Here is a 24,994-nt window from a genome sequence, read left to right on the forward strand (position 1 = left end):
AATCTATTAGTCAGAGCGTAGGATGTGAGATTGATGGGTGTAGTAGGGTTGTGGATGAGAGGAGTGTATGTGGGAGTGTCAGTGGAGTGAATGTTGGTGGGAGTGGTAGTGGTATGAATGGGAAGACTAGTATGGATGGAAATAAAGAGGATGAGAGTAGTGGTGTGAATGGTGGTATTGGTGGTTAGAGTAGTGGTGTGAATGGTGGTTCTGGGTCTGGTCTGGCTACTCCCCCCTCCATCAGTGACGGCTCCTAGGAGCTATGCCAATGTCGCTGACGGGGGTTCAGAGGGGTCCCCGACTCTGTCCAGCCCTGGAGGCCATTTGCAAAAGCGCCACCTGAGGCGGCTCTGCGGAGGGGCCACAGGTCGATCCCGGTAGAGGGAAGGGGAGAGGTTGACTTGTCTTACTGGATAGAGAGGCACGGTTTGGAGGCTTTCTGAGAGCAGATTGGGGAGGTGGTCTGGTCCCTCCAAACAACCGGGCAGGACAATTACCATAGGAATGTGATCTGTCTGATTTGGAGGGGGCGAGGATGTGTGCCCACCTCGCGCAAAAGTAGTTGAGCTCCTCCTTCAGATGGAATTCAGGGGGAGTGACATCTTTGCCCTGATTCACCCCTACGGTTCGTACGAGTTTGATGTCAGTTTCGTTCAGCCAGAGGGTCTCGAACTCTTCTGGTCAAACTACATAGTGGCAAAGAACGAGCCCGGCTGGCAGGATTTCGCAGTAAAGGCGATTTTCCGGTCAGAATTCAATCAAGAAAGTGACCGTTTTGACCCGTAACGAGTCGCTTTCTTGTTATGATATCATGACCTGGCTCGGACGGTATGGGGATGTGATGTATATGCCCAAGAAAAACATGGATGAGCACGGGATCTGGTCCGGGGCCTGGACATTTTCCATCAAAATCAAGCGTTCAGGCAGTACGGTTGCCCACATTCCGTCAGCCGCCTTCCTTGGACGTGAGAGGATCCAGGTCTACCAGGGGCAGCCTAAGGTCTGTCAGAGGTGTGGCAGCCCCGACCATTTTAGCGCAGCCTGTACTGTGCAGGTCTGTGCTTTGTGTGGCGGGGTGGGTCATCTGGCCGCATCATTTAGACAGATCCGTTGCCACCTGTGTGGTGTCTTCGGGCACCCTTTTAGCCGTTGTCCTAGCGCCTTTGCCCGTGTAGCGGCCGCTCAGGCTGAGGAGAGCTGTTAAGTTGCCTCCGCTGGGAGGGTACGGGCAGGATTGGGGGCACAACAGGACTAGTGAGGAGGAAAAAGACCCCGCCAAACTAAGGCGGGAGGAAAATCATAGGAGGAGTAGGGAGCTGGAGAGTGCCCAGGTGACGGGTAGTTCCGGCCCCTCCTGAAGCTGGCCCTGTAACCGTTGATGCCCTGGTGGAGAACGTGCTGGATGAGATCCGGAGGCTGCGCAGAGAGGAAGGCAATATGGCCGACCCTTCCGATTCCTCCCACTATGAAAATGTGGATGAGGAGAGTGGGGAGAGGCCCAAAAAGAAAGACAATGGCAAAAGAAAAGGGAGAAAGAAGAGGTCTTAGCCCTCTGTTCCTTGTACTGCGGGCCAGGTCCAAAACGGAAGCCTGACTGCCCCCCCCCCCCCCTCTGATTGACCTGTCAAACCGGTACCTCTTCCTCGATACCATCTCCTCCCCCTGCTTGCAGGGGAAAGGTGAGGGCGGGGTGCCTAGGGAGAAAAAGCCTCTGGGGTAAACTGGGCCCTGTCCTCAGAGGGCAGGGCTAGACTGGGGCCAGATGGAGACTGGGATCAAATGGATCAATCGGAGTCCAAAAAAAGGTCAGAGTGGTCCAGCCTTCTCATCTTCTTCAGGGAATGAGAGGGCTAAAAAGAAAGGGAAACAAAGGTAAAGGATGTGGCTGTCTAATTTAATCACCCATGATGGCGGCACTCACCCTATTGACGCTGGCATCCATTAATTGTGCCAGCATAAAGTCTGATACGGCAAGATTTACAGCCTTTGATTTTCTCGGCTGCGTTCAAGGCGACATTTTCAAAGCCAACATTTTCTTTTTACAGGAGACCAGGTTGTCAGATCTAGCCTCTCTGGTAAAAACCAGAAGAGAGTGGAGGTGCACTCCCTCCCACTGGTCTCTTGTGGCTGAGCCATATAGTGGGATGGCGGTCCTTTTTACCGCTCCTGTTAAATGCCGACGGGTTAATGAATTAGAATTGGGGAGGTGCCTGATCTTAGATGTCCTCATGAAGGGACAAGAACTCCGGCTCATTAACATCTATGCCCCACAAACAAAGTGGGGCTGTAAAGATCTCTTTATGAAAATTAAGCCCTTTCTTTTTACGAGTCGGCAAGTGATTTTTGGAGGGGACTTCAATAATGTCACGAGGTCCCAAGATACGAGAGGTTCCAATAATCCGCTGACTTATGACTGTGTGGCCCTCAATAATATAGTTAGAGTAGCTCGCCTAGAGGATTCCCACATCCGGAGCCCCTCAGGCCATGCGGATTTCACCTTTCATCGAGGTAGCTGCAGGTCTATGTTAGACAGGTTTTATTTGAAGGAGGAAGCCGTCTCTTCCGCAGTGTCCGTGGTTGAGGTGGAGTTCTCCGATCACTGTATGATTTTGTTTTCCCTGAATGTTTCAGAGACCCCCCGGATGGGTAAAGGTTACTGGAAGCTGAATTCGTCCCTCCTGGAGGAAGCGGAGGTAAGACAGTCCTGAGGATTTTCTTCTGAGTCAGGTACCTTTTCTGGGCCTATGTAGTAGTAAGTCAGAGTGGTGGGAGATATTCAAGATGAAGGTTGCGGGGTTCTTCCGCCAGCTCTCGAGCCTCAGGTCCCTGAACAGGTATCGCCCATATCAGGGTCCTCGTCTCGACTGGAAGTAGCCAAGAGGATATCTCCAGAGTTAAGTCCTTGCTTATGAGGTGTCAGTATGATAGGCACGTATCTTTGGTTTTTGAGAGGGATTACGGGAGGTACCGCTCGCCCGACCCTTACAGAAACTGCAAGAAGTCAGTGAATAGTAAAGTAATCTCGGGACTGATTGATAGTATGGCATCTCTGAATCAGTCCAGATCAGGGATCTTGAAGGTTGTCAGATGACGTGATGTTGGGTTTCCTGGCTGAAACCATTCCTGAGCCAGGGGTAGACCCCTCTCTTGATGTTTTGGCAGAAGATATCAGGGAAGAGGAAGTGAGACTGGCGATTGAGGGGCTCGCCCCTAAGAAGTCGCCAGGTCCGGATGGCTTAACATCCGAGTGGTACAGGACCTTTTAAGGAGTCTTTAGCTCCCCTCTTGACTGAGGTATTCAATGAGTGTCTCTCCTCGGGCACTATCTAGAAGTCAATGAGGAGGTCAGCCCTGATTCCTCTGTCAAAGATCCCAGCCGTATTGAGAATTGGAGGCCCATAGCTCTTCTCAATACGGACTGGAAGCTTCTGGCCAAGATACTGTTTAATCGTCTGGTGAAGTTTGCACCCCAGCTCCTTTTGAAGGCCCAGCACTGCACTGTTCCAGGCCAAAGCACCTTTAGTGCTGTCCTTAGTGTCAGGGAGGCAGTGGAGCTGAGTAGTGTGGGTCTCTGGAAGGGGTATTTGCTGTCCTTGGATCAGGCCAAAGCATTTGATCAGGTGAACCACGAGTACCCGAGTTTTCAATGAACAAAAGCTTCTAACAGGAAACATACTGCACGTTATTTAAATCATAAAAAAAAAACGCGAACGGGAGGATGACAGATCGTCCGGTGTGAACTGCCCCCTAACATGACGTATTTTCGGCACTCCCACTAAGTGTTGTCATAGCTGGTATGTTTGGTGTTACAAGCTGATGTGCCGTGCTGAAAATACACACGGAGCATCTAACCTATATACCAAGCAAATTATAAAAATATATAGGTATTTTCCTCACTCCTCTCTGAAGGTCTTTGGAGTATGACAGTCTTGGTACCAGTAGGGCTTCTCTCCTGTGGAGAGGTTTTTCTTTTGATGCACCCTAGGTGCTAGGCCCTTAAAGGAGTACTCCAGAAGAGGAAAATTTTACTCCATACTGGCAGCAGTAAAAAAATAAAGAGGTACATACCATCCTTCGCATACCTTCCTCTCTGGCAGCAGGTGGCGGGGAGGAAAACGTCACACTGCCGCTCATCCCATCGCCGGCCGAGTCGGACTTCGCTGCGGCCGGTGATTGGCTGAGCGCAGTATGACTCGCCGACCACCAGCAACCAGGAAGAGGATCGCAGCGGAGACCGGAGCGGGTTACCGAAGGCACCGGGGGAGCGAAGGAAGGTATGTTCCTCTTTATTTTTTTACTGCTGGCGGTATGGAGTACAATTTTCCTATTCTGGAATACTCCTTTTAGGCAAAGTACCTTCATTTTGGTCAGGGATAGTGTATATATGTTAGGGTGAGTATAGGGTCAGTTTCATGAAGGGATAGCGATAGGGTTAGAGGTTGATAGGGAAAGGAATTTAAATTTAATTTTATCAAGATTGTCATCCTTCTTCCTGGTGGGGGGCTATGCATGACACCTTAGCTTTTTTGTTTTTTCTGTGGCTAGATAAAGGGCTTGCAGGCAACCAAACTTGTTGGGCCTTGGGGGGGGGGGGGGGGGGGGGTTGGTGTAGTGTACTGTACTGTTGATATTGTTCTGTTTGTTTATAATTAGGTGGGTAGGGGTGTAGTTTAGGTTGGTGGGGTTTTGGGGGATGGTGGTGGGGTGCACCCAGGACTGGACTCTTTGCAGTGGGTACTATTTTTGGGGTCTGGTCTGGGTCAGTTGTGGACAAAAAGTGGACCAAACTGTGACCTATGGACCCATGTCCAGAGGAGGTGGTAGGTGATTGGATAGTTTAGTATAGGTTGTTTTTCTGTGTTATTGTGTTATTCTGTTATATGTATATTCTGTATGTTTTTATGTATAAATTATTATTATTCTAATTTTTTTGTTTGTATAATGTCAGTTATTTTGGGAGTAAGGCAGTCGGACCAGTTTTTCAGTTATTATAGTATAGTGTATAGTGTTAAGAGTATTCATTCCCTTAGTTACGTGTGCGTGATGTTGTGATTTTCTTTGGCATTTTTATGTTGGTGTCCTAGTGTGGATTAGATTTTGTTAGTGGGTGTGTGTGAGGGGAAGGGGGATTTATTATTATTTTTTTTTTCGTTTTCCAAGTTGGATTATATATATATATATATATATATATATATATATATATATATATATATAAAATAATAATAATAATAATTTTGTGTGAGGTTATGTTTCCTAGTTTGGATAAGTTTTGTTTAGACCACAGCGAGGAAAGCTTTATTTATGTTCATTATGTTCAGTAGGTGTGTGTGTGTGTGTTGGACTGTAGGTAATATTTAAATTAATTTTTTTTAACCCCTTAAGGACGGACCCATTTTTTACCTCAATGACCAGGCTCTTTTTTTTTAAATTTGACATCTTTAAATGGTAATAACTTTAGAACGCTTTTTCTGAGCAGAGCGATTCTGAGATAGTTTTTTCATGACATACTGTACTTTATATAACTGGTGCATTTTTGTTGACACATGCAGCATTTTTTCTGAAAAACTTCAAAATATTGTGAAAAACTGGAAAATTTCAGGTGTTTTTTTACATATTTTTTTTTACAGTGTACACTGTGTGGTAAAAGTGATGTTATATTTATTCTGTGGGTCAGTACGATTATGGCGATACCCATTTTATATGGCTTTCTATGTTCTTTTTCCTTCACTGAGCAAAATTCTTTTTCTACCATTCATTTTCCAACAGTCGTAACTTTTTTATTTTTTGTCCGACACCATTGAGTAAGGGCTTATTTTTTGCGGGATGAGTTCTACTTTTCATTGGTATAATTTTTGCGATACGTGCTACCTTTTGATCTTTTTTATTCCGCTATTTGTACCAAAATTGGCAAATTTTACGCTTTTTTTATGGTATTTTTTTTACGGCATTCACTGTGTGGGATAATTTACATTACAGTTTTATAGTACACGTCATTACGGACATGGCAATACCTATTATGTATATGATTTGTGTTTTTTTATCTTTTTTGTTAATATTACAGGGCTTTTATTGGGAAAGGGGCTTTTTTTTTTTTACACTTCATACTTTTATTGAAGAACTTTTTATTTTTTACACTTTTTACAGGTTATACTATGCTGCAATACATTTGTACTGCAGCACAGTATGACTTGATGAGCTGCACGCACTACAGCCTATGCGATCCGGCCTCTGGCTGGATCTCACAGGCTTCCGTAGCAGGCATACAGAAGGTCATGATCTGACCTCCTGCTGCCATAGCAACCAATGGCGACCCGCGATCGTTTCGCGGCGCCGCCGTTGGAGAGCAGGGGGGAGAGCGCTCCCCCTGTCTACACCATAGATGCCGTGATCAGGATTGATCACGGCACCTAGGGGGTTAATGCTGCCGGGACTGGTGCGATCGCGGCTCCGGCAGCTGCGGCGGGACTCCGGCTGTGAATAACAGCCGGGTCCCGTCCCTGATCTCCTGCGCTGCCCGCGGCAGTGCAGGAGATCGATACGACGTATGCATACGTCCAATTGCGCAAACGTGTCGGATGATTCGACATATGCATACGTCCTATAGCGGGAAGGGGTTAAGATAATCTGGGCTGGTCAGTTAGGGAGGTTTAAAGGGGTACTACGGTGAAAACCTTTTTTCTTTTAAATCAACTGGTGGCAGAAAGTTAAACATATTTGTAAATTACTTCTATTAAAAATCTTAATCCTTCCAGTACTTATTAGCTGATGAATGCTACAGAGGAAATTCCTTTCTTTTTGGAACACTGATGACATCACGAGCACAGTGCTCTCTGCTGACATCTCTGTCCATTTTAGCAACCATGCATAGCAGATGTATGCTAAGGGCAGCATGGTGGCTCAGTGGTTACCACTGCTGCCTTGCAGTGCTGGGGACTAGGGTTCAAATCCCACTAAGGACAACAATAAATAAAGCATTATTATTATTATAATAACGTCAGCAGAGAGAACTGTGCTCGTGATGTCATCAGAGAGCATTCCAAAAAGAAAAGAATTTCCTCTGTAGTATTCAGCAGCTAATAAGTACAGGAAGGATTAAGATTTTTTAATAGAAGTAATTTACAAATATGTTTAACTTTCTACCACAAGTTGATTTAAAAGATAAAAGGTTTTCACCGGAGTACCCCTTTAACCCCTTCCCGACCTATGACATACCTGTACGTCATGAACATTACTGCCGCTACTCGCGGCACCCCGCAGCGCCCGAAAAGATGGTGGCTATCACTGATGAAAAATGAAAAACGTCTGGTACGCTACTGTTTCCAAAACGGAGCCTCCAGCTGTTGCAAAATAATACAGCCATTGACTGTCCAGGCATGCTGGGAGTTTTGCAACAGCTGGAGGCACCGTGTTTGGGAATCACTGGCGTAGAATACCCCTATGTCCACCCCTATGCAAATCCCTAATTCAGGCCTCAAATGCGCATTGCGCTCTCTCACTTTGGAGCCCTGTCGTATTTCAGGGCAACATATTGGGACGTTTTGGGACACATATGGGGTATCGCCATACTCGGGAGAAATTGCCTTACAAATTTAGGGGGGCTTTTTCTTCTTTAACCCCTTATGAAAAGGTGAAGTTGGGGTCTACACCAGCATGTTAGTGTAAAAAAATAAAATTTTTACACTGACATGCTGGTGTTGCCCTATACTTTTCATTTTCACAAGAGGTAAAAGGGAAAAAACACCCTCTAAATTTGTAACGCAATTTCTCCCGAGTACGGAGATACCCAATTTTTGGGCGCTAGTGCTCTGGGGGCGCACAACAAGGCGCAGAAGGGAGAGTGCACCATGTACATTTGAGGCGATGTGCACAGGGGTGGCTGATTGTTACAGCAGTTCTGACAAATGCAAAACAATAAATATCCATATGTGACCCCATTTTGGAAACTACACCCCTCACGGAATGTAATAAGGGGTGCAGTGAGAATTTACACCCCACTGGTGTATGACAGATTTTTGGAACAGTGGTCTGTGAAAATGAAAAATAAAATTTTTGATTTGCACAGTCCACTGTTTCAAATATCTGTCAAACGCCAGTGGGGTGTAAATGCTCACTGCACCCCTTATTAAATTCCATGAGGGGTATAGTTTCCAAAATGGGGTCACATGTGGGGGGGTCCACTGTTCTGGCACCATAGGGGCTTCCTAAATGGGACATGCCCCCCAAAAACCCTTTCAGAAAAACTCACTCTCCAAAATCCCATTGTCGCTCCTTCCCTTCTGAGCCCTCTACTGCGCCCGCCGAACACTTTACATACGCATATGAGGTATTTCCTTACTCGAGAGAAATTGGGTTACAAATTTTAGGGTGATTTCTCTTCTTTTACCCCTTGTAAAAATTCAAAAATTGGGTCTACAAGAAAATGCGAGTGTAAAAAATGAAGATTTAGAATTTTCTCCTTCACTTTGCTGCTATTCCTGTGAAACACCTAAAGGGTTAAAACACTTACTGAATGTCATTTTGAATACTTTGGGGGGTGCAGTTTTTATAATGGGTCATTTATGGGGTATTTCTAATATGAAGACCCTTCAAATCCACTTCCAACCTGAACTGGGCCCTGAAAAATTACGATTTTGAAAATCTTGAGAAAAATTGGAAAATTGCTGCGGAACTTTGAAGCCCTCTGGTGTCTTCCAGAAGTAAAAACTTGTCAATTTTTTTATGCAAACATAAAGTAGACATATTGTATATGTGAATCAATATGTAATTTATTTGGAATATCCATTTTCCTTTCAAGCAGAGACTTTCAAAGTTAGAAAAATGCTAAATTTTCAAAATTTTCATGAAATTTTTAGATTTTTTTTACCAAGAAAGGATGCAAATAGTGAAATTTTACCAATAACCTAAAGTAGAATATGTCACGAAAAAACAATCTCGGAGTCAGAATGATAAGTAAAAGCATTCCAGAGTTATTAATGTTTAAAGTGACAGTGGTCAGATTTTCAAAAAATGCCCAGGTCCTGAAGGTGAAAATGGGCTGGGTCATGAAGGGGTTAAATGGTTATTTTGAGACGGATAGTTTGTTTTTATGTTCAGTTTTGTTAATTTTGTTACAGTGAATTGAACTTGTTTTTGTGTTTTGTACTTTTATAATAAAAGAGTTTCAGGAGAGTCGAATGGCGAAAATGTTGTCTAGCAGCCATTGAAATGAACGTGTAGCCTAAATCCTCTATGACCAATGAAACAATGTACTTTCCATAATCCCATTATATTTTACTCCTTCCCTCCTATGAGTCTCATTGGGGGCAATAATCCTCTCACAATACAATAGACCGAGTCCTCGTCTGACATAGAAGTCTTACAATGATTACAATTTAATCGGGTTTTTTTTTTTGTACAATAAGGAACAAAATGAAGTTTTTTGGCTTTAACTAGAGAACCTCCAATAAGACAACAGGAATTAAAGGGGTTATCCAGGAAAAAACGTTAGATATATATATCTATCAACTGGCTCTAGAAAGTTAAGCAGATTTGTAAATTACTTCTATTAAAAAATCTTAATCCTTTCAGTACTTATGAGCTTCTGAAGTTAAGGTTGTTCTTTTCTGTCTTAAGTGCTCTCTGATGACACCTGTCTCGGGAACCGCCCAGTTTAGAAGCAAATCCCAATAGCAAACCTCTTCTAAACTGGGCGGTTCCCGAGACACTTGTCATCAGAGATTACTTAGACAGAAAAGAACAACCTTAACTTCAGAAGCTCATGCTAGGAGTTGTAGTTTTGCTACAGCTGGAGGCACCCTGATCTAGGTCATAGTAGGGACCGAGCTAGTTAAAGGGGTTATCCAGGAAAAAACTTTTTTTTATATATCAACTGGCTCCAGAAAGTTAAGCAGATTTGTAAATTACTTCTATTAAAAAATCTAAATCCTTGCAGTACTTATGAGCTTCTGAAGTTAAGGTTTGCTATGGGGATTTGCTTCTAAACTGGGCGGTTCCCGAGACACGTGTCATCAGAGAGCACTTAGACAGAAAAGAACAACCTTAACTTCAGAAGCTCATAAGTACTGAAAGGATTAAGATTTTTTAATAGAAGTAATTTACAAATCTGTTTAACTTTCTGGAGCCAGTTGATATATAGAAAAAAGTTTTTTCCTGGATAACCCCTTTAACTAGCTCGGTCCCTACTATGACCTAGATCAGGGTGCCTCCAGCTGTAGCAAAACTATAACTCCCAGCATGCCCGGACAGCCGAAGGCTGTCCGGGCATGCTGGAAGTTGTAGTTTTGCAACTGCCAGAGAGCTACAGGTTGATAATCTGGGACAGTGTTTTCCAAACTACTATTCAGACATAACCAGGTCCTCCAGAGAGAGCGAGAGGTTATGCTCACACCTCGGAATTTCCGTGCAGAATTCCGCTTGAAATTCTGCATGGAAATTCTGCTGCAGCAGTCAAAGACACTCCTTGCAGTTGTCCCTCCTACGAACTCAAAAACCCTAAGACTATGTTCCCATTTCGGAAAATCTCCCTGTGGACATTTCGAAGACTGCGGGTGCCGGCACCATATGCGGGCGCTAGGACCGCACAGGAAAGCACCATCTCATAGACAGCTTTGCATTTCGTGCGGAGTTAACAGAAAGAATGAACAGATTCAATTCTTTCTGCAGACACGGAATTGGAAATTTCCGGTAACATCTGGCAAGCAAATTCCGCTGTGTGCACAGAGCAGCAGAATCCCATTGAATTCAGCGGGAATCTGCTGCAGCGGAATCTCCATGCAGAATTCTAATGCGGTATTTCGTATGGAAATTCCGTGGTGTGAACATAGCCTAAAAAGTATCTAAAATTATTAATATATAGTAATGATAGATATATATATGTATCTTATAATATTGATAAATACACACACACACATATATATATATATATATATATATATATATATATATATATATATTCTTAACTCAATTCCACAAAAATTTAAGCAAAAAAAATTCTTTATTAAAATATTTACAATATACACATAAAACATCATCTAGAAGTAAAAAATATACAAATAAAACTTTAAAAACTAGAAACTAAATTTACACGGTAACTACAGGGGATCCTCCTTAAAGGGGTACTCTGGGGGGGAAACATTTAATTTTTTTTATTTTTTATAAACTAGTGCCAGGAAGTTAAACAGATTAGAAGTAATTTACAATGAAAAAAAATATTTATCCTTCCAGCACATTTTAGCAGCTGTATGCTACAGAGGAAATTCTTTGCTTTTTGAATGTCTTTTTTTTGTCTTGTCCACAGTGCTCTCTGCTGACACCTGATGCCCGTACCAGGAACTGTCCAGTGCAAGAGAAAATCCTCATAGCAAACCTATGCTGCTCTGGACAGTTCCTGACACGGACAGAGGGGTCAGCAGAGAGCACTGTGGACAAGACAAAAAATAATTTAAAAAATCAAAGAATTTCCTCTGTAGCACACAGCTGCTAAAAAGTACTGGAAGGATAAAGATTTTTTAATAGAAGTTATTTACAAATCTGTTTAACTTTCTGGCACCAGTTGATTAAAAAAAAAATGTTTTCCACCGGAGGACCCCTTTAAAGGAGTAGTGCAGTTAAAAAGAAATTATCCCCTATCCAAAGGATAGGGGATAAGTTATAGATTGTGGGGGGTCCGACGCCTGGGACCCCATGCAAACCCCTGAACGGGGCCCAGCAGTCTGCCAGAAGCGGCCGCTCTGCGCCCCGCAGGAAGTTGCAGCCGAAACACCCCCTCCATGTATCTCTATGGGATACATGCAGGGGGCGTGTCGGACACTGCTGTGCGGGGGGTTGGCAAGCCTCCTTCCAGCAGACTGCTGGGGCCCTGTTTCGGAGACTGCGGGGAGGTCCCTTTGGTTGGGCCCCCTGCGATCTATAACTTATCCCTTATCCTTTTGAATAGGGGATAAGTTATTTTTCACTACACTACTCCTTTAAGAAATTAACCTTTTAGGATACAGATGTGTTGACTTCTACAGGAAGAAGTATGGCTCAAAACAAGTCTTAGTAAAATAAACAGGACACATGTTTAGATTCTACTTATCAAGTACCTTATGAATTTCTGGTCTATAGGTGGCGCTCTACCTAGAGCTCATAGGACAATGCAAAGTATGTTCCCAAGTCTTCTATCTTCTTGATAGTCCCAACAAAGTATATGACTCACTAAACTTGTAAGTATAATGGAAGTCCACGGAGATCCTTGGACCACTTGAAGACCATCTCATTCCTACACCCTGTTTTTGGCAGGAAGAAGGTTCTTCCATTTACAAGCAGATGACGGAGGAGATGCTTTCCTTAGAATCAGACCCAGATTCCGGTGATCTGTCACTTACACCAGAATCGGAGTCAGGAGAACTCTGCTCGTAGTAGTCATCCTCCATGCTTGACATCTTGAAAGGAAATGGCGCGGTGAAGGGATTCATTCCATTGGCGCCCCTGGAATCAGAAGACATTGGGATGGGTGGGATTTTTATGTTCATGTCTGGTGTGATGGTCTTGTTGGGTGGGATGGCGTTGAAATCGGTCATGAAGTTTAGCTGTGTAGGTATCTGGTTGGGTCTACAGGTCAGGTCCACCGCCTTGGTGTTCATGGAGGTTATGTTCTTGTATGAACGCTGTTGATTGCCAACTTGAGGGCTTTGGTAGTAGGGGTTGGGCGAGACCTGGTTCATCATCATCCTTTCTCGCACGGCACACGAAAATGGTGGGTATGGCATGGGGTCGACAGGCTGGCGGTACATGTCTTGCGGTAAGGTCATGGGAGTTTGTCCTTGCTGTTGGGGCATCATGGGCTGGTGCTGTTCAGGTGGGGCCAGCGTTGGCCCTGTATGCACGTGGTTGACTGGTGGGCGAATATTTGGGTAACATATGCCCACATTGTTGAAAAGGCTCACTTTACTCTTCTCACGTCTGGCTTTTCCTCTTCTGTTTTGAAACCAAACCTGACAAAAGAGAAGAAATAAAAACAATATAAGCTACAAAATCCTAACAAGCTTTTCCCCATTGTGTGCCATCTATAGTACGGGCATCCTCCCGTCACCAGGGCCTGACTACAAATACACCAACCACCCCCTATTGTTACACCCCAGCCGATAGACCCTACAATGTGCCAAACCCTCTGCCCCCCCCCCCCCCAACCAATATATCAGAGGTAAATCTCCCCCACCTGGATCCTGGACTCGGGGATATAGATGCGTTTGGCCAGCTCTTCTCGATGGTGGATATCTGGGTACATGTTGGTTTGGAAAAACTCCTCCAAGACGTCCAGCTGGTGCTGACTGTACACCGTCCTCTTCCTGCGCTGGGAAATCAGTCCTTGCTCCAAAGAAGATGGTGACGTCGCCTCCTCCGACTTCTGACGTTTCAACATCTTTTTGGATGCAGAACTTTGTACAGAGTTTTCCTCGGTGACTACTCGTTCATTTGTCTCTTCTGTAAATATAATAAAAAAAGGTTTTAAAATTGTGCTAGATTTTCTGATGGCTGAATATATATATATATAGAGAGAGAGAGAGAGAGAGAGAGAGAGAGAGAGAGAGAGAGAGAGAGAGAGAGAGAGAGAGAGAGAGAGAGAGAGAGAGAGAGAGAGAGAGAGAGATGAATAGATACATTTTAGATAGATAGATATGAGATAGAAGATAGATAGGAGGTAGATAGATATGAGATAGATAGATAGATAGATATGAGAGAGATGGTAGATAGATATGATATAGATAGATATGAGATTGAGATAGATAGATAGATAGATAGATAGATAGATAGATAGATAGATATGAGAGAGATGGTAGATAGATAGATATGAGATAGATAGAGAGATAGATATGAGAGATAGATAGATAGATAGATAGATAGATAGATAGATATGAGAGAGATAGATAGATATGAGATTGAGATAGATAGATAGATGTGAGAGAGATATATATGAGACAGATAGATAGATATGAGATAGATGTGAGAGAGATAGATATGAGACAGATAGATAGATAGATATGAGATAGATAGATATGAGATAGATAGATAAATAGATAGGTACATATGGCTATAGGTAGCAGATGGATTACCAGAAAGAAAATGGAAAGATATGTGAGATAGATAGAAAAATACATATGTGATAGATAGATAGATAGATATTGAGAAAGAAAAAGGAATATCCGCAGCACACAGGCATCCGTGACTCCTGTGTGCTGCGGATATTCCTTTTTCTGTTTATACATTGACCCTTGACCCAGGTCTGGTCTCTGCGGGCACCATTTTGGATTTACTACATTGAGGAAGTGCTGTTTTTCTTCACTTTTATTAGGTATTGAGATAGATAAATAGATATGAGATAGATATAGATAGATATGAGATAGATATAGATAGATAAGATATAGATAGATATGAGATAGATAGACATGAGATAGATAAATAGATATGAGATAGATAGATATGAGATAGATAGATAGATAGATATAGATAGATATAGATAGATAGATATGAGATAGATAAATAGATAGATAGATAGATAAATAGATATGAGATAGATAGATATGAGATAGATATGAGATAGATAGATATGAGATAGATAGATAGATATGAGATAGATAGATATGAGATAGATAGATAGATAGATAGATATGAGATAGATAGATATGAGATAGATAGATAGATATGAGATAGATAGATATGAGATAGATAGATATGAGATAGATAGATAGATAGATAGATAGATAGATAGATATGAGATAGATAGATATGAGATAGATAGATAGATATGAGATAGATAGATAGATATGAGATAAATAGATAGGAGATAGATAGATAGATAGATAGATAGATAGATAGATAGATAGATAGATAGATTTTCTGATATCCAGCACAATAAAACCCCTCTTACCTTTCACACCGCTCTGCTGGAATTCTTTCTGTATAGGGTTGATGCTCATCCCCATGTATGGCCCCTGATGGTCGGAGAAGTTGATGGGGTTGGGGCTGGACTGGAAGCAGGCCTGGTAGTAGTCCTCGGGGTCTTGGGTAAATCCAGACATCTCCTCTTGGGTGGGCTGGGACTCGTTCCTCATCTGGTGCTCCCTCTGTGCTGTGACCTGTCCTGGACTCGGGGGTCTCCAGCTCTTATAGGGGTTTGGAGGGACGGTCTCAATGATCAAAGTAATGAGGTGTGAAATGTCCCCGTGAGGTGTGAAGCCTGGCTGACCGGGAGGGGGGGGGGCAGCTAGACACCATTGTTACCACGTCAGGGGGGTGAGTCATTATTTCCTGCAGGGGGAGCCCTACAATACACATCCCTGTGGTGGTGGCACACTTCTTGTCATTGTCCAGACAGGTAGAACTTCATAATACTCTCTAATTGTCTTCTATGCTAATAGTCTAGTTCTGCCACGTCTGGGTATAGGGAAAATAATACAATATCTAATATATACAATATAAGCTTGGATTAAAAAATAAATAAAAATAAATAAATAAATGTGCAAATTTGTTGCAGAAAATCATCTGCAATTTCTTGGCCAGTTTGTGCCAAAAATTTGTGCAAATTGCTTAGTAAATGTGTATTAGAAGGTTGTAGAACTTTATTTATAAATGAAATGAGTAACATTGATGCAAGAGGGATATTTTACAACAGTGTTTCCTAAGCAACATGCCTCCAGCTGTTGCAAAACTACAACTCCCAGCATGGCCCGGACAGCCTTCGGCTGTCCGGGCCATGCTGAGAATTGTAGTTTTGCAACAGCTGGAGGCACCCTGGTTGGGAAACACTGCTTCACGGAACGACACTTCGTCAATATATTAAATATATTAAAGGGGTATTCCAGGCAAAAACATTTTTTATATATCAACTGGCTCAGGAAAGTTAAACAGATTTGTAAATTACTTCTATTAAAAAATCTCAATCCTTACAATAGTTATTAGCTTCTGAAGTTGAGTTGCTGTTTTCTGTCTAACTGCTTTCTGATGACTCACGTCCCGGGAGCTGTCCAGCTCCTATGGGGATATTCTCCCATCATGCACAGCTCCCGGGACGTGACATCATCATTGAGCAGTTAGACAGAAAACTTCAGAAGCTAATAACTATTGGAAGGATTAAGATTTTTTAATAGAAGTAATTTACAAATCTGTTTAACTTTCCGGAGCCAGTTGATATATATAAAAAAGTTTTTGCCTGGAATACCCCTTTAATCTATTACTGGGAATACATTGAATAGGTGTGAATGATATCACATTAACCCCTTAAGGACGCAGACAATTTTATTTTTACGTTTTCATTTTTTCCTCCTCGCCTTCAAAAAATCATAACTCTTTTATATTTTCATCCACAGACTAGTATGAGGGCTTGTTTTTTGCGCGACTAGTTGTCCGTTGTAATGCCATCACTCACATTACCATAAAATGTATGGCGCAACCAAAAAAATACTATTTGTGTGGGGAAATTAAAAATAAAACCGCAGTTTTGCTAATTTTGGAAGGTTTCGTTTTCACGCTGTACAATTTATGGTAAAAGTAACATGTGTTCTTTATTCTTTGGGTCAATATGATTAAAATGATACCCATGATTATACACTTTTCTATTACTGTTGCGGTTAAAAAAAAATCACAAACTTTTTAACCAAATTAGTACGTTTAAAATCCCCCTATTTTGAAGACCTATAACTTTTTCATTTTTCCGTATAAGCGGCGGTATGGGGGGCTCATTTTTTGTGCCCTGATCTGTACTTTTTATTGATACCATATTTGCTTATAGAAAACTTTTAATACATTTTTATAAAAATTTTTTGGTATAAAATGTTACAAAAAAGCATCTATTTTGGACTTTTTTTTTATTTTTACGTTCACACCGTTCACCATACGGTATCATTAACATTTTATTTTAATAGTTCAGATATTTACGCACGTGGCAATACCAAATATGTATATAAAATATTTTTTTAACACTTTTTGGGGGTGAAATAGGGAAAATGGGGCAATTTACGTTTTTATTGGGGAGGGAGTTTTTCAAATTTTTTTAACTTTTTTTAACTTTTATTTTTACACTTTAATAGTCCCCATAGGGGACTATTTAAAGCAATCGTTCGATTGCTAATCCTGTTCAGGGTTATCGGTCATCTTCTGCTCTGGTCTGCGGGAAGACAGCGGAGGAAGGTGAGGGGACCTCCGGCTGCCGTGCTGGATGATCGGATCGCCGCGGGCGATCCGATCATCCAATTAAGTGACCGCGATGTGGCAGATGCCGTGATCAGTATTGATCACGGCATCTGAGGGGTTAATGGCAGACATCCGCGGGATGGCGGGTGTCCCCCATTACCGGCGGGTGCCTGGCTCCGATGCCCGCGGTTATGCTTAGGGCGTAAATGTATGTCCTGGTGTGTTAAGTACCGCATCACCAGGACGTACATTTACGTCCTTCGTCGTTAAAGGGGTACTCCGGTAGAAAACTTTTATTTATTTATTTATTTTAAATCATCTGGTGCCAGAAAGTTAAACAGATTTGTAAATTACTTCTATTTAAAAATCTTAATCCTTCCAGTACTTATTAGTTGCTGAATACTACAGAGGAAATTATTTTCTTTTTGGAACACAAAGCTCTCTGCTGACATCATGACCACAGTGCTCTCTGCTGACATCTCTGTCCATTTTAAAAACTGTCCAGAGTAGGAGAAAATCCCCATAGCAAACATTTGCTGCTCTGGACAGTTCCTAAAATGGACAGAGATGTCAGCAGAGAGCACTGTGTTCCAAAAAGAAAATAATTTCCTCTGTAGTATTCAGCAGCTAATAAGTACTGGAAGGATTAATATGTTTTTAATAGAAGTAATTTACAAATCTGTTTAACTTTCTGGCACCAGTTAATAAAAAATAAAAAAAAAGTTTTCCACCGGAGTACCCCTTTAACATAAGATTTAATAGCGTTACATTTACAATTGTTTAGAGTGATATGTAAAATAGAGTAAATCTATATAATACCATATAATACTATAGCCTGCAGGTATTATTCTTATTATTACTGATTTGGGGAAGAGGACATGTGACCCTCTGTGAGGCTGATGGGTGACGTTCCATGGTCATTGAGGGACATCAAAACATCACTGGTCTGAATGGACCGCAACGCAGGGAAATGGTGAACATCACGGTTCTCTCTGTATTAGTAGCTGATCACAGAGACCCCAGGGGGGGACATAGTAGGATAAAGAATAGTTCAATCCAGACTAAACCATCACATTACAGAACAAGGATATCTACAGGGGCACAGGTAGAGGTAGCAGTAACACCAGGGCCCTGGTGCCTAAGGGGGCCCCAAAGTACATCTGCCCTATAAGAGACCAGGATTATATGTGACATATGGGGCCATATATATATATATATATATATATATATATATATATATATATAGATATATAGATATAGATATAAAGATAATAAGAGATCGACTTAACATTAATATGACAGATAGATATGAGCTAGATATGAGATAGATAGATAGATATGAGATAGATAGATATGAGATATAGATATGAGATAGATAGATATGAGATGGATAGATATGAGATGGATAGATATGAGATAGATAGATAGATAGATAGATAGATAGATATGAGATGGATAGATATGAGATATAGATATGAGATAGATAGATATGAGATAGATATGAGATAGATAGATAGATAGATAGATATGAGATAGATATGAGATGGATAGATATGAGATAGATATGAGATGGATAGATATGAGATAGATATGAGAGATAGATATGAGATAGATATGAGATAGATAGATAGATAGATATGAGATAGATAGATAGATATGAGATAGATAGATAGATATGAGATGGATAGATATGAGATAGATAGATATGAGATTGAGATTGAGATAGATAGATATGAGATAGATATTAGATAGATAGATAGATAGATAGATATGAGATAGATAGATATGAGATAGATAGATAGATAGATAGATAGATATGAGATAAATAGATATGAGATAGATATGAGATAGATAGATAGATAGATAGATAGGAGCTGGAAGAATAAATGAAGTAAAATAAATACACAGTAACAGTGATATTATAAAATATATATATATATATATATATATATATATATATAATAAAAAATAATGTTTATAAAAGATTTGCGTACATATATATAATCATATTGTGTAGTAATTATTTGGTGTTTTTTTTTAGAGGTTTTGAAGAAGCAAAAAAACAAATTCCCAGTAGAAACACATTTGTTTTTTTTGGATTTTTCTTTTTTTACATTTCCAATCCCAATAAATATTTGTGTGTGCCATCTGAGGTGTCAGCGTCCAGACCTTTCCGCAGGGTGACACGTGGTCTGAGGAGAGGCGTGCGATGTCCTTTCATAGGTGACAATAAGACATCTCCACAGACACAATCGCCGTCTCCCCCGTCATCAGACATCACACCTCTCCAATATTTCAATGAGTTACACCCTAATCCACAGACACTGGGAGGCCTCCATGTTACCATCTGGTCTTGTTACCCATAGCAACCAGTCAGGCCTTATGGTTCTGAAAGATTTCTATGATACAGGAAAAGCCCTTCTGCATATGGAAGCCGGTCCAGATAAATGGAGTGTATTGTCCCTTTCCCCCTGTTGGGAACTTCCATTAATCAACAATCTATGTGTCCAGTTTCCCTGCAGTGCCTCCACAGGAGAGATGAAGCATTACATGCACAAGTGTTTTCTCTTTAATGCAGGACAGAAGCGGTCCTCCAGAGTAAGAGATGCTTTTGGTGACTGCTCTCCATTGTGGCCTAGTAATGAAGGTCCTGAGGATGGGACTGCCCCCACAATATTAACTTAGAGTCCCCTCAACAGTGTATATGAAAATGTTTTGTTTTTCTCCAAAATAGAGTCAACATATTTAAAGGTGCTGTCTTATATTTCTGTGGGAGGGCCCCAGACTGTAAATGCTTACTTTCCACACACTGCCTCTACAGGAAGAAAGAAGCATTGCATAAGGTTAACCCCTTAAGGACACAGCGAATTTAGGCTATAAAGGGGTACTCCACTGGAAAACTTTTTTTTTTATCAACTGGTGCCAGAATGTTAAACAGATTTGTGAATTACTTCTATAAAAAAATCTTAATCCTTCTAGTACTTATCAGTTGCTGTATGTTCTACAGAAAGTTCTTTTCTTTTTGAATTTCCTTTCTGTCTGGCCACAGTGCTCTCTGCTGACACCTCTGTCCATTTTAAGAACTGTCGAGAGGAGAAGCAAATTCCCCATAGCAAACCTATCCTGCTCTAGACAGTTCCGGACATGGACAGATGTGTCAGCAGAGAGCACTGTGGTCAGACAGAAAGGAAATTAAAAAAGAAAAGACCTTCCTGTGGAGCATACAGCAGCTAAGTACTGGAATGGTTAAATTGAAGTAATTTACAAATCTGTTTAACTTTCTGGCACCAGTTGATTTAAAAATAAAATGTTTTCCAGTGGAGTATCCCTTTAAGGACACAGCCCATTTTATTGTTGCCCTTTTGTTTTTTCCTCCTCGCCTTCTAAGAGCCATAACTATTTTATATTTCCATCTACAGACCCATATAGGGGCTTGTTCTTTTGTGTGACCAATTGAACCTTGTAATGACATCACTAATTTTACCATAAAATGTACGGTGCCACCAAAAATTATTATGTGTGAGGAAATTGAAAAGAAAACTGAAATTTAGCTAATTTTGGAAGGTTTCCTTTTCACACTGTACATTTTACAGTAAAAATGACATATTTTCTTCTATGAGTCAATAGGATTAAAATGATACCGATGATTACATAGTTTTCTATTACTGTACCGCTTTAAAAAAAAAAAAAAAAAACTCTAAAACTCTGCCCTATTTTGACACCTATAACTTTCTCATTTTTCCATATACTTTGCTGACGTTTTCTGCAAAAAACAAGCAGAGATCTAACCACCTCATAGGCCTTATGACTGCCCCATTGACCTCCTTCCTGGTACCACTCCACCCCGGGGGCAGGATCTACCCTCTGTCTGCCCCAGAGACTCAAGCCATGTCCGACTATATCCAGGAGAACTTAAAAAGAGGTTTTATTCGGAAGTCCTCATCCCCTGCTGGAGCGGGGTTCTTCTTTGTCTCTAAGAAAGATGGATCCTTACGACCATGCATTGACTACCGCGGTTTAAATAAAATCACCATCAAAAACCGCTATCCCCTGCCTTTGATCTCTGAACTCTTTGACCGTCTTCGTGGTGCCAATATTTTCACTAAATTGGACTTAAGAGGCGCATATAATCTTATTCGCATCAGGAAAGGTGATGAGTGGAAGACCGCATTCAATACTAGAGATGGACATTTCGAATATCTAGTTATGCCCTTTGGGCTCTGCAACGCCCCTGCAGTCTTCCAGGACTTCGTTAATAAGATTTTTCGGGACTTATTATATACCTGTGTTGTGGTTTACCTGGACGACATCTTGATTTTCTCCTCTAACCTGGAGGAACACCGTCGTCATGTCTGTCTAGTGCTCCAGAGACTTCGTGAAAACCACCTGTATGCCAAAATGGAAAAATGTCTCTTTGAATGCAACTCTCTTCCTTTCCTAGGTTACCTAGTCTCTGGCCAAGGGCTTCAAATGGACCCAGATAAACTGTCAGCGGTTTTGGATTGGCCACGCCCTTCTGGACTCCGTGCTATCCAATGCTTTCTGGGATTTGCCAACTATTACCGACAGTTTATTCCCCATTTCTCCACCATTGTGGCCCCTATTGTGGCCCTGACCAGGAAGAATGCCAACCCTAAATCATGGCCTCCTCAAGCTGATGAGGCCTTCAATCGTCTCAAAACTGCCGTCGCTTCTGCACCAGTGCTGTCCAGACCTGATCCATCGAAACCTTTCTTTCTGGAAGTTGACGCCTCCTAAGTCGGAGCCGGAGCCATACTCCTCCAAAAAAAAAAAGAAAGAATTACTGAAAAGAATTACTCCATCGGAGATCGTGAACTTCTAGCCATCAAGTTAGCACTCGAAGAATGGAGGCATCTATTGGAGGGTTCCAAACACCCCATTGTCATTTACACTGACCACAAGAATCTCTCGTACCTCCAGTCTGCTCAGCGTCTGAATCCTCGCCAGGCTAGATGGTCATTGTTTTTTGCCCGCTTTAACTTCGAGATACACTTCCGTCCTGCAGACAAAAATGTCAGGGCTGACGCCCTTTCTCGTTCCTCTGATGCCACCGAATCTGAAGTCCCTCTGCAGCATATCGTACCTCCCGAGTGCCTGGTCTCCTCTGCTCCAGCTTCACTGAGACAAACTCCCCCTGGAAAGACGTTTGTTCCTCCACGCCTTCGCCTCAAGATCCTCAAATGGGGACATTCCTCTCACCTTGCTGGCCATGCTGGCATTAAAAAGTCCATCCAGCTTATTTCTCGTTTGTATTGGTGGCCTATGCTAGAGGGTGACGTTACTGATTTAGTTCGGGCCTGTACTGTTTGTGCCCGGGATAAAACCCCTTGCCAGAAGCCTGCTGGACTCCTCCTTCCTTTACCCGTCCCCGAGCAACCATGGTCCCAAATTGCCATGGATTTTATTACAGATCTGCCCGTATCCCATGGCAACACCGTCATCTGGGTGGTCGTTGATCGTTTCTCCAAAATGGCACACTTCATTCCACTTCCAGGTCTTCCTTCTGCGCCACAATTGGCGAAGCAATTTTTTCTGCATATTTTTCGCCTTCACAGGCTTCCCACGCATATCGTCTCAGATAGAGGCGTTCAATTTGTATCAAAGTTTTGGAGAGCTCTCTGTAACCAATTAAAAATCAAATAAAATTTCTCGTCCTCCTATCACCCCCAATCCAATGGACAAGTAGAGAGAGTAAACCAGATTCTTGGTGACTATTTGCGACATTTTGTCTCCTCCCGCCAAGACGATTGGGTCGACCTTCTGCCCTGGGCTGAATTCTCGTACAATTTCAAAAATTCGGAATCCTCTGCCAAATCCCCGCTTTTTGTGGTGTACAGCCATCACCCTCTGCCCCCCCTCCCCATTCCCACTTCTTCAGGACTGCCTGCTGTAGATGAAGTTACCCGGGACTTCTCTGGCCTCGTCTCGTATGAAGAGACATGCTGATAAGAAGAGAAGAACACCTCCGGTCATCGCCCCTGGGGACAAAGTGTGGCTCTCTGCCAAATATATCCGCTTTCGTGTTCCCAGCTACAAGCTGGGCCCACGTTACCTTGGACCTTTTAAAATCAAGAGTCAAATCAATCCTGTCTCCTACAAACTTCTTCTCCCTCCTTCTCTTCGTATTAATAACTCCTTTCACGTTTCCCTTCTCAAATCTCTTGTTCTTAACCGCTTTTCCCCCAAGGTCACCGCTCCTGCTCCTGTCTCTGGCTCCTCTGATGTCTTCACGGTAAAGGAAATCCTCGCCTCCAAGGTAGTCAGAGGTAAAAAAAAAATTCTCGTAGACTGGGAGAATTGTGGCCCCGAAGAGAGGTCTTGGGAGCCCGAGGATAATATCCTCGACAAGGAGCTCATCCATAGGTTCCTAGGTTCCAAAAAGAGGGGGAGACCAAAGGGGGGGGGTACTGTTACACCGAGCGCTCCGGGTTCCTGCTCCTCCCCGGAGGTCTCGCGGCGTTCATCTCCGTGCAGTGCCCCGGTCAGACCCGCTGACCGGGAGCGCTGCACTAGTGTCACCGGCGGGGATGCAATCCGCGTAGCTGGACGCGCCCGCCCGCGGCTTGCATCCCAATCTCCTCACCTGCCCCATCCTCCGTCTGCTCAGTCCCGGCTCGCGCGGCACTGCTCCCTAGAGCGCGTGTGCCGAATCTCTGAGATTTAAAGGGCCAGTGCGCCATTGATTGGCGCCTGGCCCAATCAGTACCTGCACCTGTGCCTTCCTTATTTAAACCCACTTCCCCTTCCTATCATCACCGGATCTTGTTGCTTAGTGCCAGTGAAAGCATTTTGTGTGTTCCCAAGCCAGTGTTTCCAGACCCTCTGCTGTTGCCCCTGACTACGACCCTTGCTGCCTGCCCTGACCTTCTGCTACGTCCGACCTTGCTCTTGCCTTGTCCCTTGTACCGCGCCTGTCTCAGCTGTCAGCTGGGGTTGAGTCGCTATCGGGTGGAACGACCTGGGGGTTACCTGCCGCTGCAAGTCCATCCCGCTTTGTGGCGGGCTCTGCTGAAAACCAGTAACCCCTTAGATTCCGTTCCCCTGGTACGGCCCACGTCATCACCCCACTGACACAGAGGATCCACCACCAGTGTCCTCGCTGCATACCTATCCTAGTGTAAAAAATGAAGATTTTGAATTTTCTCCTTCACTTTGTTGCTATTCCTGTGAACCATCTAAAGGGTTAACAAACCTTTTGAATGTCACTTTGAATACTTTGAGGGGTGCAGTTTTTATAATGGGGTCATTTGTGGGGTATTTCTAATATGAAGGCCCTTCAAATCCACTTCAAAACTGAACTGGTTCCTGAAAAATTTCGATTTTGAAAATTTTGTGGAAAATTGCTGCTGAACTTTGAAGCCCTCTAATGTCTTTCAAAAGTAAAAACATGTCAACTTTATGATGCAAACATAAAGTAGACATATTGTATATGGGAATTAATATATAATTTATTTGGAATATTAATTTTCCTTACAAGCAGAGAGCTTCAAAGTAAAAAAAAAAAAAAAGCTAAATCTTCTATTTTTTCATAAAATTTTGCAATTTTGCACCCAAAAAATGATGCAAGTATCGACAAAATGTTACCACTAACATAAAGTAGAATATGTCACGAAAAAACTATCTCAGAATCAGAATGAAAGGTAAAAGCGTCCCAGAGTTATTAATGCTTAAAATGACAGTGATCAGATGTTCAAAAAATGGCCGGGTACTACACTGAAAATTGTCTGGGTCCTTAAGGGGTTAATTAAAATATTGGTAAATTAATTAGAAAACATACATTTAGACGGAATAAAAAATATATACG

General features: G+C 42.3%; 1 protein-coding gene across 3 annotated transcripts in view; it reads right to left on the minus strand.

Moving 5' to 3' along the window:
• The window catches only part of LOC130363125 (homeobox protein Mix.2-like), a 57,299-nt gene that overhangs the window by 20,898 nt on the left and 11,407 nt on the right, over positions 1-24,994 (minus strand). Inside the window, exons 1-4 of one of the 3 annotated variants that reach the window (XM_056568502.1) lie at positions 19,339-19,999; positions 14,909-15,414; positions 13,199-13,464; positions 11,952-12,974 (exon numbers count right to left, since the gene is read on the minus strand). In XM_056568502.1, coding sequence (XP_056424477.1) covers positions 12,297-12,974; positions 13,199-13,464; positions 14,909-15,092 — 1,128 coding nt within the window. In that variant the 5' untranslated portion in view covers positions 15,093-15,414; positions 19,339-19,999 and the 3' untranslated portion in view covers positions 11,952-12,296. Of the gene's footprint in view, positions 1-11,951; positions 12,975-13,198; positions 13,465-14,908; positions 15,415-19,338; positions 20,000-24,994 lie in introns of those variants that run through there. The other 2 variants (XR_008891731.1, XM_056568501.1) reach the window with 2 other exon arrangements.

Source organism: Hyla sarda, chromosome 3 (genome assembly GCF_029499605.1).
Source record: "Hyla sarda isolate aHylSar1 chromosome 3, aHylSar1.hap1, whole genome shotgun sequence".
In the NCBI taxonomy this organism is placed as follows: Eukaryota; Metazoa; Chordata; class Amphibia; order Anura; family Hylidae; genus Hyla; species Hyla sarda.